Source organism: Alosa sapidissima, chromosome 13 (assembly GCF_018492685.1).
Source record: "Alosa sapidissima isolate fAloSap1 chromosome 13, fAloSap1.pri, whole genome shotgun sequence".
Lineage (NCBI taxonomy): Eukaryota > Metazoa > Chordata > Actinopteri > Clupeiformes > Clupeidae > Alosa > Alosa sapidissima.
The window spans coordinates 20,826,085-20,841,563 of NC_055969.1; the positions used below are offsets into that span (position 1 = coordinate 20,826,085).

Here is a 15,479-nt window from a genome sequence, read left to right on the forward strand (position 1 = left end):
CAACTCTGTTGAAGACCCCGTGGCTGCCAGGGGACAGTGATCAAACGAAGCTTCCGTGTGGCACAATTATATGCCTGTCGACGAGCACACTAAGTAACATAGGAAGACCCTGTAAATAACACACACACACACACACACACACACACACACACACACACACACACACACACACACACACACACACCTCTCCTGACCCGAATCCCACACAAACCCAAGCCTTAATCTCATTTTGCTTTTTTAAGCGTTCTTCGTCACTGCCTGAGTGTGAAGGCGAATCCTGTTTTGCGTCTCTGCATCAGGGCTTGCTAGCCGGCTACTCCCAGATCCCCCCCCCTGAACGCCCGCTGCACTCCCACACTGGTCAGCTCCAGCTCTGTGCCTGTCTCTCTTTCACTCTGCCTGTTTTTCTCTCTTTTTTCAGCCCTCCCTCTCAATCTCTCACTCCCTCTCTCTTTTTATCTCAATCGATCTCTCTTAACCTCCACCGCCCCCCCTCTCTTTGTCTGTCTCTCTCTTTCTTTCTTTCTTTCGGTCTCTCTCCCTCTCTCTTTCTTTCTGTCTCTCCCTCTTTCTCTCTCTTGCAATCTCTCCATGTCTTCTTTCCTCCTTCTCTCTCTCTCTCTCTGTCTCTCTCTGTCTATCTCTCTTCTCTTTTTCGAGGAGGGAGAAAGCAGATGAATTAGCAGATGGCTGTAGGAACGGACAGTGGAGGCCCTCTGGGAGCCACCGGGACATATGGGTCCAGCGTCCACACATGATGAAATGAACCTGCAGCCTGACCCCAGCCGGCCACTACTGCTGCAGGGACTAGAGAGAGAGAGAGAGCTGGAGAGAGAGAGAGAAATGGAGGGAGAGATAGGGAGAGAGAGAAATGGAGAGGAGAGAGAGAAAGAGAGTTGGAGAGAGCTAGAGATGGAGGGAGAGAAAGAGGGAGGGAGAGAGAGAAAAATGGAGAGGAGAGAGAGAGGAGAGAGATCTAGAGATGGAGGGAGGGAGAGAGAGAAATGGAGAGAGAGAGAAGGAGATAGTAAGACCAGTAAGGAAAGTTAAGAACAAGGGTGTATGTAAGTAAATGTATTCTGAGTGACTGACAAAGACATGACAGCAAGAGAGAGGATTGGAATGGTGTGTGTGTGTGTGTGTGTGTGTGTGTGTGTGTGTGTGTGTGTGTGTGTGTGTGTGTGTATGTTGGGTGACTGATGGCGTTGTGAGGCCGGCTAATCCTGACGTGATTACCAAAGGCCAGCCTGATGAGGGGTTAACCCCCACAGCCCGCTTCTCCTAGCTCCACCCTTAAAGACACACACACACACACACATCATACAAACAAAACACACATGCACGCAGTCGCACAGTCACACACACACACACACACACACAAACACACAGACTGGAGAAGCCCAGACGCTTCATTCAGTGTCACTGGCCTCATGGCTTTCCCTGGGTCGGCCTACTGTCTCTTTAATCTGAAGCAATCTTGATCGCACTGCTGCTGCCGCTACTGTACAGCCCAGGGCAAGGGAGCTTGTCTCACACACACTCTCACACACACACACACACACACACACACACACACAATCCATCACAACTGCCCATGCCCTACCATGCGGCTACTGGCACAACCACAGGGCGCGGGAACGCTCCAATGCAGCCAAGATCCAGCTAGCCGTGCTCCACTGTGTGTGTGTGTGTGTGTGTGTGTGTGTGTGTGTGTGTGTGTGTGTGTGTGTGTGTGTGTGTGTGTGTGTCTGTCTGTGTGATAGCAATTCATGTATGAGTGTCTGTGTGTGGGTGTATGATGGTGAATGTGCAAATAAGTTTCTATATTTACTTAACATTTATTTACATTAACTTACTGTAAATGTATGTGGAACTGTGACTAAATTGTGTTTATTACATAGGAATGTACGTTTACAAGAAACTGTACTGATGTTGGTCACGTGACCCTCTTTCAACATATATATTCTGTCCACAAGCAGACAAAGCACTGTGTGCTTGAGCGTGTGTGTGTGTGTGTGTGTGTGTGTGTGTGTGTGTCTAGTTTTCATTCTTTCCATGTGTGAGAGACAGCATCAGTATGTGTGAATGAATGTGTGTGTTTATGTATGCACTGCGAACACGGAGACAAACGTGTGTGTGTGTGTGTGTGTGTACTGTACATGGGAATCTCCAAAGTATACCACAGCTTTGCTGCTGCGGACATGTCTCATGTCAGCACCCTGGGGCCCTTTGTGGCCGGCTGGTTAGGGAATCGGACTTGTGGCTGGTTTAATCCCTGACTGGTAGGAAAATGTGGGTGGGGGGAGTGATTTAAAAAAAGCTGGGATGAGGTGCCCTTGAGCAAGGCACATAACCCCCAACTGCTCCCCGGGCGCCGGATTAAGGGCTGCCCCCTGCTCTGGATGTGTAGGTGTCCTAGTGGGTGTGGGCTCCCAGCTCAATGTTCCAAGTGTGTGTGTGTGTGTGAATGTGTGCACACTGTGCACCCAGATGGGTAAAATGCAGAGAACAAATTTCTTCACAGGACAACCCTTCCCCTTACTGAGCTTATAACAGACATGTCCTCCGCACTATGTGCAGATCTTTGCCAAACGGATGTCCGACCCTTCAGGTGATTCAGATATGATGCTTTCATGCTGATAGTATGCCTGAACGACACCGCCGCACATGAACAGAATCTCTGTGTGGTTGAACACGTTAAACGTGGTTGTACATGCACATGAACAGAATTTCCGCATGATCTTTGCATCGTTCAGACATGAGCTCATTATAATGCCGTCCGAAATACTAGGAGGGAAGTAGTGTAAAGTTGGGGGCGCTGTGGCGCAGCAGGCCGTACCATATACGGGTCCGAGTGCCCATGGGGACCCAGGTTCGAATCCGACCTGCGGTCATTTCCCGATCCCACCCCATCTCTCTCTCCCACTTGCTTCCTGTCAGTCTCCACTGTCCTATCCAAATAAAAGGCAAAAAGCAAAAAAAAAATCCAAATGTCGGGTTCCAAATGTCGGGATATGTTTTTCAGATATACGGCCCAACCGCTTGATATCCGCAGAACATGCGGACTTACACCTACAGTATGTCTGAAAGCAGCTAATATGTGGTGTGAATCATTGTGTGAATCATCAAGTGCTTCCTCTTCTACCTAAATGGCAATAGCTGCCAACATACACACTAGGGCTGTCAAACAATAAAAAAAAAACTAATTCATCTCATATATTGAAATGAAGACTAAAGTTTCTTAAAGGCCATTTTAAATGCAAAATAAATCACCAAATTAATGAGTAACCACAAAGGGTGTATATTTGTCACACAACTGTTTAATAGCATCATAAACTATACACAGAGCTAGGTAGTTTCAGAGACAAACCTTGGGCCAGTAAAGAGCCATTTGAGTATGCGCCAAGAACTGCATTAGAGACTCTCCCCCGTTCACCTTATAAGTGGGTGGGGGAAGCCAGGAATGGGACAGCACAGCACAGCACAGTACAGCACTTGTTTTCACTTATAGTTTACAGCAGCACGCGCACAGCGCACCACTGCCCATCTAACTCAAATTTATTATCCAATTAGCAATTAGGAAGTAATGTTTAGTGCAGTCGTGGAAAAAATTCCGCCTTGTCATTTGCAAATTATCTTTTACACGGAGTTCTTTTGGCATGGCAAAAAATTATTTTACATGTTTTGACAAACCGACTGCATTTTCACTTGAAACTATATTAAACTAGAATATTCAGTGAATATCACTAGTTGACAAGATACTTTTGAAAATATCCTTAAAAGTTTGGGCATATGATGAGAGAGAGAGAGAGAGGCTGGCAGGTGCAGGTTTCCCACAAAGGAAGTAGGTAAACAAAATGTGCTAATTGCGTTTTATACTTTTGAAAGCGTTAAGTATTTCAAAATTAATCACGATGATTAACGTGTTCATTTTGACAGCCCTAATACACACACACACACACACACACACACACACACACACACACACACACACACACACACACACAAATGCACATCAGTGCTGTAAGCTCTGCTAAATATACAGTACTGTAATGATCTGATAAATTAAGAAATAGGTTTTGTTTTCTCCAAACCCTAAACCAGCACATTGAAACATGCTTGCTCATAGTCTGCATAAGTCTGTTCGGATGAGTCTCCATGGACTGAGTGGATAAGTACATCTGCGCCGTTTGCTACGCACTACGCACAGACTGTGTCTGCAGAACTGAACTTTCACCTTCATGAGTGTGTGTGTGTGTGAGAGATTCTCATGACCTATGTGTGTGTGTGTGTGTGTGTGTGTGTGTGACGATCTAAGAGAGTCTGATGGTCTGTGTGTAGTGTGTGTCTGTGCGGGAGGGGATGCTGTAAGTGGGTGGGATTAACACACGATGCTTCGCTTATTGGTAGTCTGTAACCACTCCACCTTATGTAATAGGGATCAATTAGGGAAGTTCACTGTGTGTGTGTGTAATTGGGTCTAGTCAACCCTTGTTGAGGTCAGCCCTCTTTGTGCTCAATAACACCCTCCTCCACCCCCAACACACACACACACACTCACACACACACACACAGAGCAGACAGAGCAGCAAAGCAGCAAAGGGCGTCCATCAGAGGTCAGTGCTGGAAATAAACCCACCGAGTGTCCAAGGTTTCGTTTGCTGTTGTCAACACAAAGTGGCCTGCCTGCTCTACCCCAACGGCCGCCCTCAGCAGAGCTTACCCCGAGTGTCCAGTACAACCACGTCAGCGCAAGGGGGGGAGGACAGGACAGAGAGAGAGCCTCAGGGACACTTGTGCTATTGGGTTTCAGTAGGAATAAGGCTCAAGGCTCAACACAGTCACTCAGGTGGATGACACGAAGATAGATGGATGGATAGATGGATAGAGATAGATAGATAGATAGATAGATAGATAGATAGATAGATATTGATAGATAGAGAGAGATGGAGAGAGAGAGAGAGAAATAGATACTTTCTTAATTGAGGGAAATATTTAATCCTTGAGGGAAATTTTAGTGAGTAAGTTTGGTTTCTCAGAAATACCTACTGTGTGGAAAAATGACAGCTCAGGACCTCTCAGATCCTGCCTCCCTGGATCACACAGGAGTGAGACAGCACAGGAGTGAGACAGGGCTTTTTGTCACAGCTGTGTGACGGCAGGGATGAGGTGACCTGACTCGCCGTGACGCACTGAGGACGCCTTACCTGCAGGACGAGGATGAAGTAGTCAACGGGCTTGCCGCGTAGGTACAGGAAGTTCTGTGGCGCGCGCTTGTCGCTCTCGTTGAACTTGAGCTCCTGGATGACGTCGGGGTGCTTGAGGATCCGCAGCAGAACCTTGTCAGAGATCTGGAGTGGACTGAAGAGGTTCACCTCTTAGGAGAGATAGAGATAGAGAAACAGAGAGGGAGAGAGAGAGAAATGGACAGATGATAACCATTACAACAGAAGGGGATCAGGAGAAACAGACAGTGTGAGAAGAGGACAAGGACCAAGCAAAAAAGAGGGAAAGAGACAGATTCGGTTCAGGAGGGCAAACGTAACCCAAAGCTGTCAGAATTGAGGACAGTGTGGGCAACAATGGCCCCCCGCACACCCCTCCTCCCAGCCCCCCCCCTCTGGGATCTGATGCAATCTGATGCAATCATACCCCATCCCCCCAACACACAAACACGCACGCACACAATCACACACACGCACACACACAGACACAGACACAGACACACACACACACACACGCACGTACACACACACAATCACACACGCACACACACACACCTGTGGCCAGGAAGCGGTGTGCGGCCAGTAGCAGCTGAGGGGAGATCTTCACTTTAGATTCACTCTCGTCTTTGAAGGCTGAGTAGTCCCGCTTGCTCTTGTTAGGGTGCACCTTTTTCTTGTTACGGTTGTCAGCTGAGAAACGAGTGAGAGACACAGAGAGAGAGAGAGAGAGAGAGAGAGAGAGAGAGAGAGAGAGAGAGAGAGAGAGAGAGAGAGAGAGAGAGAGAGAGAGAAAATATACAGCATAGTTGGACAAGTAGTATAAGAGAGACAGAAAGAAAGGAAGAGAGAGAGGGAGAGAGATAAAGAGAGGGAATGACCTTGAGTTTATATGGAGACCATCAAAGAAATGCTGGTAAAGGTCAGCTAACACTTTAAATCTGAACAAACAAAACAGAACCCGGGAGACGCTATAGAGACCAGACCACTAATTAAGCCAGGAGCGATGTGACCGCAATGTGGAGACACACCGCTCATTAAACTCACTATAGAGGTCCGACTCACACACTCATACACACACACACACACACACACACACACACACACACACACACACACACACACACACACACACACACACAACTTACTGTAGAGGTCCGACTCGTCCAGGATCTCTGACTTGATGATCTCTTCAATAACGTCCTCCAGAGTGACCAGGCCCAGCACCTCATAAAAGGGGTCCCCCTCTCCCTCACAGTTTACCTTCTGCACGATGGCCAGGTGAGACCTCCCTATAACAACAACAAAAACCATGGCCATTATATTCTGGGAGAGCATTTTCAGTTTTACAGAACCCTCAGTAAAAACTGTGCATTAGCTTACAAATCGAATACATTTCTTCATTTTAAATTCTGGTATAGCAGTAGTATAGTTTTATCGCCATCTTGGCACCTAACCTAAGACCAACTTAGAAAGGCTAAAGGGTGATTATTACGAAAAGAAAGCCTCATGTGTATAGTCTTTTCTCGCATTAAACAAACACTTAGCTTTTATGTATAAATCAGCATTGCAAATAACTGGTGCAGTACTGCAAGTCTTTTGGCTATACTGTTTAAAACAAAAGGTACTGTTAAAGCTTGTGATTCTGGTGAAAGGTTGTTTATATTTGAGCACATCACTTTTCAGAGCTCTTGGACGGTAGAAAGTTCTAGTTGGGTATGTAAGCCTGGGTTGTTTGGCTAATTTGGGAATCTGACTTTGTAGAAGGACTACAAAGTAAACATGATCAATCCTCACAGAATGGTAATCGTAGGGGCACTACTATTTTGACAAATGACTGTGCCAAAATCGCTATTTTTAAAACACTAAGACGACTCGACACAACATGAAACTTTGATCGAAGTATCATCAGTGTCTCTACACATAAACTCGAGCATTGAGAACATTGTTTGTACACATAGTTTACTAAAAAGAAAGATTTTGGATAACTCACTCCTTGGCATCCTAAACACCTTAAAAATTACCCTGGCAACCTATTTTCCCACCATAAGCGAATTATGCTTTTTCATTACATCTCTTGGACCAAACATGAAAATACTGTAAAAGTGATGTGTACTCTACTCTACTATGTTTGCATTGTATTTCCCCACATCCATGGACAGATTATGAGCCAGTGAGCCCCTGGGCACAGACATGAAAAGGCCTTATTTGACTGAGAGGCCCCTTTCAAATACGAGGGGTGAATAACATCACCCATGATATACGACTGAAGGACCCTTTTATGACAAAATCACAACACAAAGCGTCACCTATGTTATTTGACTGAGGGAACCCATTCTGTAGAGGTGAATAACATAACCCATATTATTTGACTGAGGGGCCCCATTCAGATATCAGGGGTGAATAACATAACTTGTGTTATTTGACTGATATTAGGGGTAGAGAACACAGAAGCTTATGGCCCCCGGTAAGCCCATTCAGTAATGCATAAACATGACCCCTCATGTAATGATAATTTTGTTCTTAACAAAGGCAAAGGTTACCTTGCCAACATCGACACACTTATAGTCTGGACGTCACCAGTTGGTCCATAGCCTGCTCTGTGCTTTCAGCTTTGTGCATGTGACAACCAACAATCCAGCAAGCTTCCGCTGTTCACCAATTACTACGATCACAATCATATGTGCGCTTTACTATGCATAGCCCGCGCAACATTGTTGGCAACATAAGTTTAAAACCCAGTGCCAGCGAGCTACCAGTGTTCATTGACCCTCAGTCGTGAATGTGCTTGGCGGTATGCTTGTGCAACTGTCAGACATGTAGCAATGTCTCATGTCCTTCAGCGAACCAAGGTTATATATAACTATATGTTTGTACAGATTGTGGAACACTTACATGCAAAAACACACTGGCTCTACTTAAAGACTCAAAAATCATTTCTATTGATTCAAAGGGCCAAAGTGTAAAAATAAACACCAACAACAAGAAATTAATTAAGGAGGGCGTGGAGACGTTTCAAAGCGACAGCGAGCATAAGACAGAACTCTTTGAAATTAAAGGACCAGTATGTAGGAAATAATGGAAAATAAATTGCAACCATTCCAAAAATGATCACCATATGTCATCAGAGAGTAAGGAAACACGATTAATTGAAGTAATGGCTTATTTGACAACATTACTATAACCCGTAAAACCCTGTAAAACCCGTGAAAAAAATGAGTTACGGGGCGGAATCTCTTGGAATTTTTGTTTATGTTTTGAACGATTAATTCTAGAATAGCGTATTAATAATGGGCTAGCGCGTCCTCCTATTTGGTTGCCAAATTATCAAAAGCCAACTGTCAACAGCTGTCAGTTGTAGTCATGAACAAGTAGGCAAGCAAGAGGCAAGCAAATTTCCAAAATTAAAACAAGAAACAACTTAAGTGGACATCGGAGGAGCTTCCTGAGATGGCGACGTCTTTGTCAAACGAAGAATATCAAGTCTGACGCAGAGCTGGCCATATTTCTCCACGACAGGTAGCCTAGGCTAAACTTCATCTGCATCGCTAACTTCTGCTAAATAGGTTACATTGGTTAGAGAGGTATTTTTTGTTTTCACTGTTTCCGTAATGTGTAGCTGGGTCATGGTTGGAGAAACGTTAAAGCAGCTGCAGGTCAATTAACGTTAGCCAAGTCTGCATTACATCTGGCAACCCAGGAGAGGCTCACGTCTGGTAGTCTTGAGAACGTTCACCAGTGTTTTGATTTTGGCCTACAGAACGTTCAGTAACAATCCTACAAATCGCTCCTTTAAAGAATGTTCCTCAACAATGCAAGATTCTAAAATTCCATGTTATATTAGATGGGGTCAGATGTTGAATGTGTAGGCAGGGATCACTGATCAGCGGCGAGCAGCAGGTTTCCTATAGGGAGGGAAAGTGAAAACCAGCGCCCCAAGTGGTTGCGTTTCTATCGAAGAGCAGCTCCAATGTTAAGTCCCATAGACCTATTTTTTTAAAAATATTGTGAAGCCAAATCAGCGATGTTATCCACCAAAAATATTTTTCAGTGTCTATACAGTAATAATCTTCTAACTGTGAAAATGTCAGACACTATTTTGCCTTATTTAAAAAAATCGAAATTGCTCCTTTTGTTTCATAAACGAACTACAAAAGAAGTCACGTGACTTTACCCTTCGACGTTACTCATGGTAACATGGTTTGTTTATTAGCCTGGTTAGCATTGACACTTACTTACTGTCACTTACTGTCAGCTCTTCATGTGAGTAGAAGCACAACACCAGTTATCCAGACATAAAGGTTATCACCACGCGGTTTACATCACGTTCCGTTATTACAAAAATATGTTAAGCCAGTTAAGCAAATTGCCGTATTGATCAGTTAAAGATTAAGCGCCCAAACCTGTGACGTCACATGCAACTGTAGTCCATTATCACCATGTTGTGACAAAAACTCAAGACAATTCAGCTGATCCTAAAAATAAGGTATGACCACTTGATGCAATAGAGGTGACCCCAGTGCCTAACATATGGAAGGCATTAAATTAAGATCCCAATGTGCACCGAGATATATTTTTTCTAAAAAATAAAATCCCATCCACTCCGCTAAACTCTAGGAACGCAACCACTAGATGGCGATGAGATTACTTTCCCTCATAGATATATATACTGACTAGATGTAGTCTTGACTACTGCTGTTCATTGGAACGAATGCGTCAATCGAGACGCCATCTTGCCGCGGTGATTAACTCCTCTATAATGCATTAACGTCAATCTGAGCAAAGATCTAACGAAAATAAAATCACCATAAATCGTCAAAATCTCCAGCAATTTTCTAGTTTTTGGGTTGCTCCAACTGACATGTATTTATGGTCAAGTCTAGAGAAAACTAAGCTTTTGACGATAATAAAGATACATTTTACCCGTCTAGCCCCATAGACTCCTATTCATTCTGCACTAGCAAGCGGCGGCCCCTAGAGGAACAATGAGTGAACTGCAACCAGGTTCGATACAATGAAAGTAAACAGGCTCTCCGTAGACAGGCTCTGGTTGAGGCCACATACCTCTCGTCTCGTTTATTCGTATAAGTTGTAATCTTACCAGAAGTTGCTGTAGATCTGTAGAACATTTACTTCCGTGCTTTAACGTGGTCTGCTACTTCATACGCCAGTCGTTACTTTTTTAATCATGGGCCAATGCTATGGGCAAACGAGATGTAGCTTAATTCACAAATGACAAAGCCATAAGAAAAGTGATTTTCTTACGTTTCAACAACAACGAAACCGAGTTTGCCATCATTGTGAGAAGTTCCCAAATTTGTCGCTAATCGCTAAAAAGGTTTTCTGTCGCTGGGGATGGCCAAACGTCGCTAAATAGGTAACACTGACAATACAGGAGAACTAGTTTAGAGCTTCAGATCCCCGCTACAAGATGGCGGCGGTGTTGACGCATGCTGAGAAGCCGAAGGCGACATCTAGTCAGTATATATATCTATGACTTTCCCTCCCTATGTTCTCTATGGTTCGGCAGTGGAACGGTGGCAGCGCTAGCGTAATGCTAGCATTGAACAAACTGAGCGTTAAAGGTAAACTATGCAGTATTAGCAATTTCCTTACTGTTTTCTCGGATTTTGCTTCTTTTTCGCTGGCTCTGTTATGACGAATGTCTGAGAAACTCCATCGCTACCTTTTTCTAGCCGGTGCCTGGCGTGTATGTGTATTTGAATGCAGTAAAGCAATTCGTTACACTCGTTATACATGGATTTCTATGGAACGTCACGAAAACATGCATGCGCAACCAAGAGGCAGACACGGGTTTCCCGTTTACCAACAAAACTAGATGCACGCGCAGCCGTGAGGCAGAAGACGCTTGGTGGCCGTCCACAACGTTATAAACTTAACCTAAATAGTCAGCTGCTGTAAGCTACAATCAGATTTTTTTGTATACCCATTCTCTAACCATCGTGATTTCGAATTGGTGCAGTTTTCAGCACAAAAACTTTCTTTTGCTCTTTTGCATTGCTCTATGCTGTTCTATGGTGCTTTCTGCCTCTTGGTTGCGCACGCATGTTTTCGTGACGTTGCAAAGAAATCCATGTATAGAACAGCATAGAGCAATGCAAAAGAGCAAAAGAATAAAATGAGTTTTTGTGCTGAAAACTGCACCAATTCGAAATCACGATGGTTAGAGAATGTTAAATATGTTCAATATCCCTAACGGAATGCATGTCTTTGCCAAAAATGACAAAATACTGTAGTGAACTGAGCCTAGCTGGGTCATGACTGAACTCCCATGGTGCTGTGCAGTGTAAGTGTGTGTGTGTGTAATGTTGATGTTAGTTTTAGTGAGAGTAATTGCGTTTACCTTGTCATGTATGTGTGCTGGTATAGTCTTTCTTTATGTTGTACCTCATGTGTTTACCCCGTGCATTGAATGTGACTACCCTGTTTGTGTATCGTGCTTGTTTAATTGACCTCCCTTGTGTTGCCTGTGTAATGATGCTCGTGTGTTTTGGTGCGTAACCAATAAAAGCCATTTTGAGACAACTTTGCAGTTTGTTACATTGGTGTCAGAAGTGGGATGACGACCCCTACTGGACGGGAGGAGAAAGCTCCAACTGATGCCCTGGCGATGATGAGTTTCCTGCCAAGACGGCTCTTCGACAGCGCGCTCGCCCATGGCCACCTGCTGGGCCCAGCAGACGGAGCCAGCCTGCAGCGTGACCGTGACGAAGAGACCCGCCCCCGGCTACAGGAGGAAACGAACAGCATCTCGCCACTTGAACCAGCTCCACATGGGAGCGATGGAAACCGGCCGGTCCCCGGTGCGACGGCGGCGGTAGAAGGGCGCCCCAGCGTAAAGTTGCCCCACTACAATGTCGAAAGGCCGCTGGCGACATACCTGGTACAGGTCCGGCTGGCAGCCGAGCTGAATGGCTGGTCGGCGGAGAGAACGGGCATACAGGTGGCATTGGCTCTGGAGGGAGAAGCGCTACAAGTATTAGAAGACCTGCCACCGGCGGAGCAAGTAAGCTGGACCGCAATCGAAGCAGCTCTGCAACGACGATTCGGCCAGAGAATCTTCATCAGCGATGCCAGAGAACAACTCACTTCCAGACGGCGACACAAGGACGAGAGACTGGGCAAGTTCGGGGCTGACCTGCAGCTGCCGGCGGGGCTACCCAACGTACAGCCAGGGTCTACATGAAGAGATGGCACCGGAAGCGTTCATGCGAGGCATCCACCCAGAGCGGCTAAAAGAACACCTTCGCCTGAGCGCCCCCAGCTCGCTGTCCGCGGCCCTCGCTGAAGCCGAACGCGTAGAAAACATCTTCCGCACAACAGAGTCGAAGCATTGCGTACGCCAGACATCGATGGAGGAAGACAGGGAGGAACTGGAGGTGACGCGGCAGACGGGCCAGCGAACTTCGAGCGGCTGATGGAGCGTGTCCTGGCGGGCATTCCACGAACATGCTGCGTGGTTTACCTGGACGACATCCTGTGTCATGCAACGGACTTCACCGGTGCCATAGGACATCTGGAGAAGGTGTTCGACGCTATACGAGGTGCTGGGCTCAAACTGCACACGAAAAAGTGCCACCTGTTCCGGAGGCAAATCGGGCCACAGACCCAGCTAAGGTGGAGACGGTGAGACGTTGGCCTGTTCCACGCGACTGAGCTGCGGAGCTTCCTGGGCCTGGCGTCATATTACCGGCGCTTCATTCGGGACTTTGCTACAGTCGCCAGCCCTCTGCATCATTTGACGCACAAAGGCCAGCTCTTCGAGTGGACACGGGAGTACGACGTGGCATTCCGGCGGCTGCGGAGGGCGCTATGCGAGGCGGCGGTGCTCGCTTTCCCTGACCCTCGACTGCCGTTTATTCTGGACACCGACGCCAGCGAAGTGGGCGTCGGTGCCATCCTCTCACAAGCAGGCGAGCAGGGCGAGCAAGTGGTCGCATACTTCAGCCGCTCACTGGACCGAGCGGAGAAGAATTACTGCGTGACCCGCAGAGAACTGTTGGCTGTGGTGGTGGCAGTGCGCCATTTCCGAACCTACCTCTACGGCAAACGGTTCCTGCTGAGAACGGACCACGTGTCACCTGGCTGCTGAACTTCAAAGAACCAGAGGGCCAGCTGGCTCGCTGGTTGGAGGCGCTCCAGGACTACGACATTGAGATTCGACACCGGGCGGGTCGCCTTCACGGCAATGCGGACGCCCTGTCCAGGCGTCCGTGTGCAGCAGACCAGTGCCAACACTGCCAACGGAGGGAGGAGAGGAGCCTGGCCGCGGCTCAACCGGAGCCCGCTCGTCGACTACAAGCTGCATCACCGCTGGCAGAGAGAGAGAGAGTCGCTGTTTTCAACGCTGCTGGATTACGAGCCCGTGTACTGGAACAGGTACATGGGGCAATGGGGGCGGCTCATTTCGGCATTGCAAAAACTCTTCGTCGGCTGAGAAGCCACTTCTATTGGCCGGGATGCAGGCTGGACGTTGAACTGCATGTTCACTGCTGTGACGCCTGCACAGCGAAGAATGGCCCCACGCGACGCTCGCACGCTCCGCTGCAGCAATACGCAGTTGGGGCTCCCCTGGAGCGGGTAGCCGTCGATATCATGGGCCCACTGCCAGTCACAGAGCGGGGAAATCGTAGCTATGGACTATTTCACTAAGTGGCCGGAGGCGTATGCAGTGCCAGATCAGAGCGCCCAGACGACAGCGGACAGACTGGTCACTGAGATGTTCTGCCGGTTCGGGGCACCAGAAGAGCTCCACAGCGACCAAGGGCGGACTTGGTGTTCGGTTCGGCTCCGGAAGCGGAGATTGGAGGTAAGCCAGGGCTGGAATACTACAAGCAGCTACGCAAGAGACTGAAAGGAGTACACGAGTTGGCCAGTTTGTTACAATACGATGTTACATTAACTAGATGTACCGCAGAGCGCCGCCGCCCAGTCCAGCACATGTTTTCCACAAAAATAAGTCACGCTGAAAGGCATATATGATTCTGTCTCACTGAATTGCATTATGCACACTCAATTCTCACTGGTATCTGCTAGACAACAAGTACCAAAACATGATTAGTTCATAGATTTCCCATGTAATATACATTTTATACAACCCCACCCCCATCTTACACTTTCAATTTCGTGCAGTTTTGACCATGTCAGCCAGAGATATTGTGATGAAAACACCTAATGTTTTGCTTTTTAATTTTTAACTAGGTGGCGCTATACATTAAATAAGTGGTAATGGGATAGGTTGACATGCCCCCTTAAGACCAACATACAAAAAAAAAGTGGACCTCCTAGGCCCTACGGTTCTCGAGATATTCACAGAAAACTGTCTCCGGCCACCTACAGGCCAGTTGGTGTATAGTAACATAAATTAATTTATTGTGTGGCCCCCCATGAACGGAATTCCACGAAACTTGGCGTGCATTCAGAGGGTGTCATAATGATCCTACACTTGCAATTTCGTGCAGTTTTGACTATGTTAGGTCACAGATACCTGCGATTACAACACCTCATTTTTACTTTTTTGTGTTTAACTACAGTAGGTGGCGCTATACATGAAATGAGTGGTTATGGAATGGGTTGACATGACCCTTTGAGATCAACATACAAAAAAAATGGTCCTCCTAAACCCTACGGTTCTCGAGATATTCACAGAAAACTGTGTCTGCCCTACCCTCCTTTCGGGGGGTCCAGTCCAGCGGGGTACAGATCAAAACGAAAACAGGAGGTTCCATGCTATCCATGTGGGGTTACATGCCCACCAAGTTTCGTGTACCCCGGTCTTACAGTGTCCCGGGAATCCTTGACGGAAATTTGGACATGCGAAAAAGAAAAAAAAAACCTATATGACCGCCGCTTCGCTGCGCAGCGGTCATAATAATCCAAATGAACGTCAAACTTTGAAATATAGTCTGAAATGAGATGTTTTTATCATTGAGACAACAGGGGTATACAAAAAAATCCGATTGTAGCTTACAGCAGCCGACTATTTAGGTTAAGTTTATAACGTTGTGGACGGCCACCAAGCATCTTCTGCCTCACGGCTGCGCTCGCATCTAGTTTTGTTGGTAAACGGGAAACCCGTGTATACTTCCTGTCGGCCCGCCGGCCCACAGTTGCAAGGTGAAGCGAGACGGTCACCATTCACCCCGAAAAAAGTCATATAACCATTCCAATGACTCCACGAAACTTGGCGTGCATTCAGAGGGTGTCATAATGATCCTACACTTGCAATTTCGTGCA

The 15,479-nt window shown here is 46.7% G+C and overlaps 1 protein-coding gene across 2 annotated transcripts in view; it reads right to left on the reverse strand.

Moving 5' to 3' along the window:
• Window positions 1–15,479, reverse strand: part of LOC121679895 (metal transporter CNNM4) — a 36,453-nt gene that overhangs the window by 12,794 nt on the left and 8,180 nt on the right. For both annotated transcript variants that reach the window (XM_042058954.1, XM_042058955.1), the window contains exons 2-4: window positions 6,371–6,514; window positions 5,781–5,915; window positions 5,208–5,377 (exon numbers count right to left, since the gene is read on the reverse strand). In XM_042058954.1, the coding sequence (XP_041914888.1) occupies window positions 5,208–5,377; window positions 5,781–5,915; window positions 6,371–6,514 (449 nt within the window). The remainder of the gene's footprint in view (window positions 1–5,207; window positions 5,378–5,780; window positions 5,916–6,370; window positions 6,515–15,479) is intronic.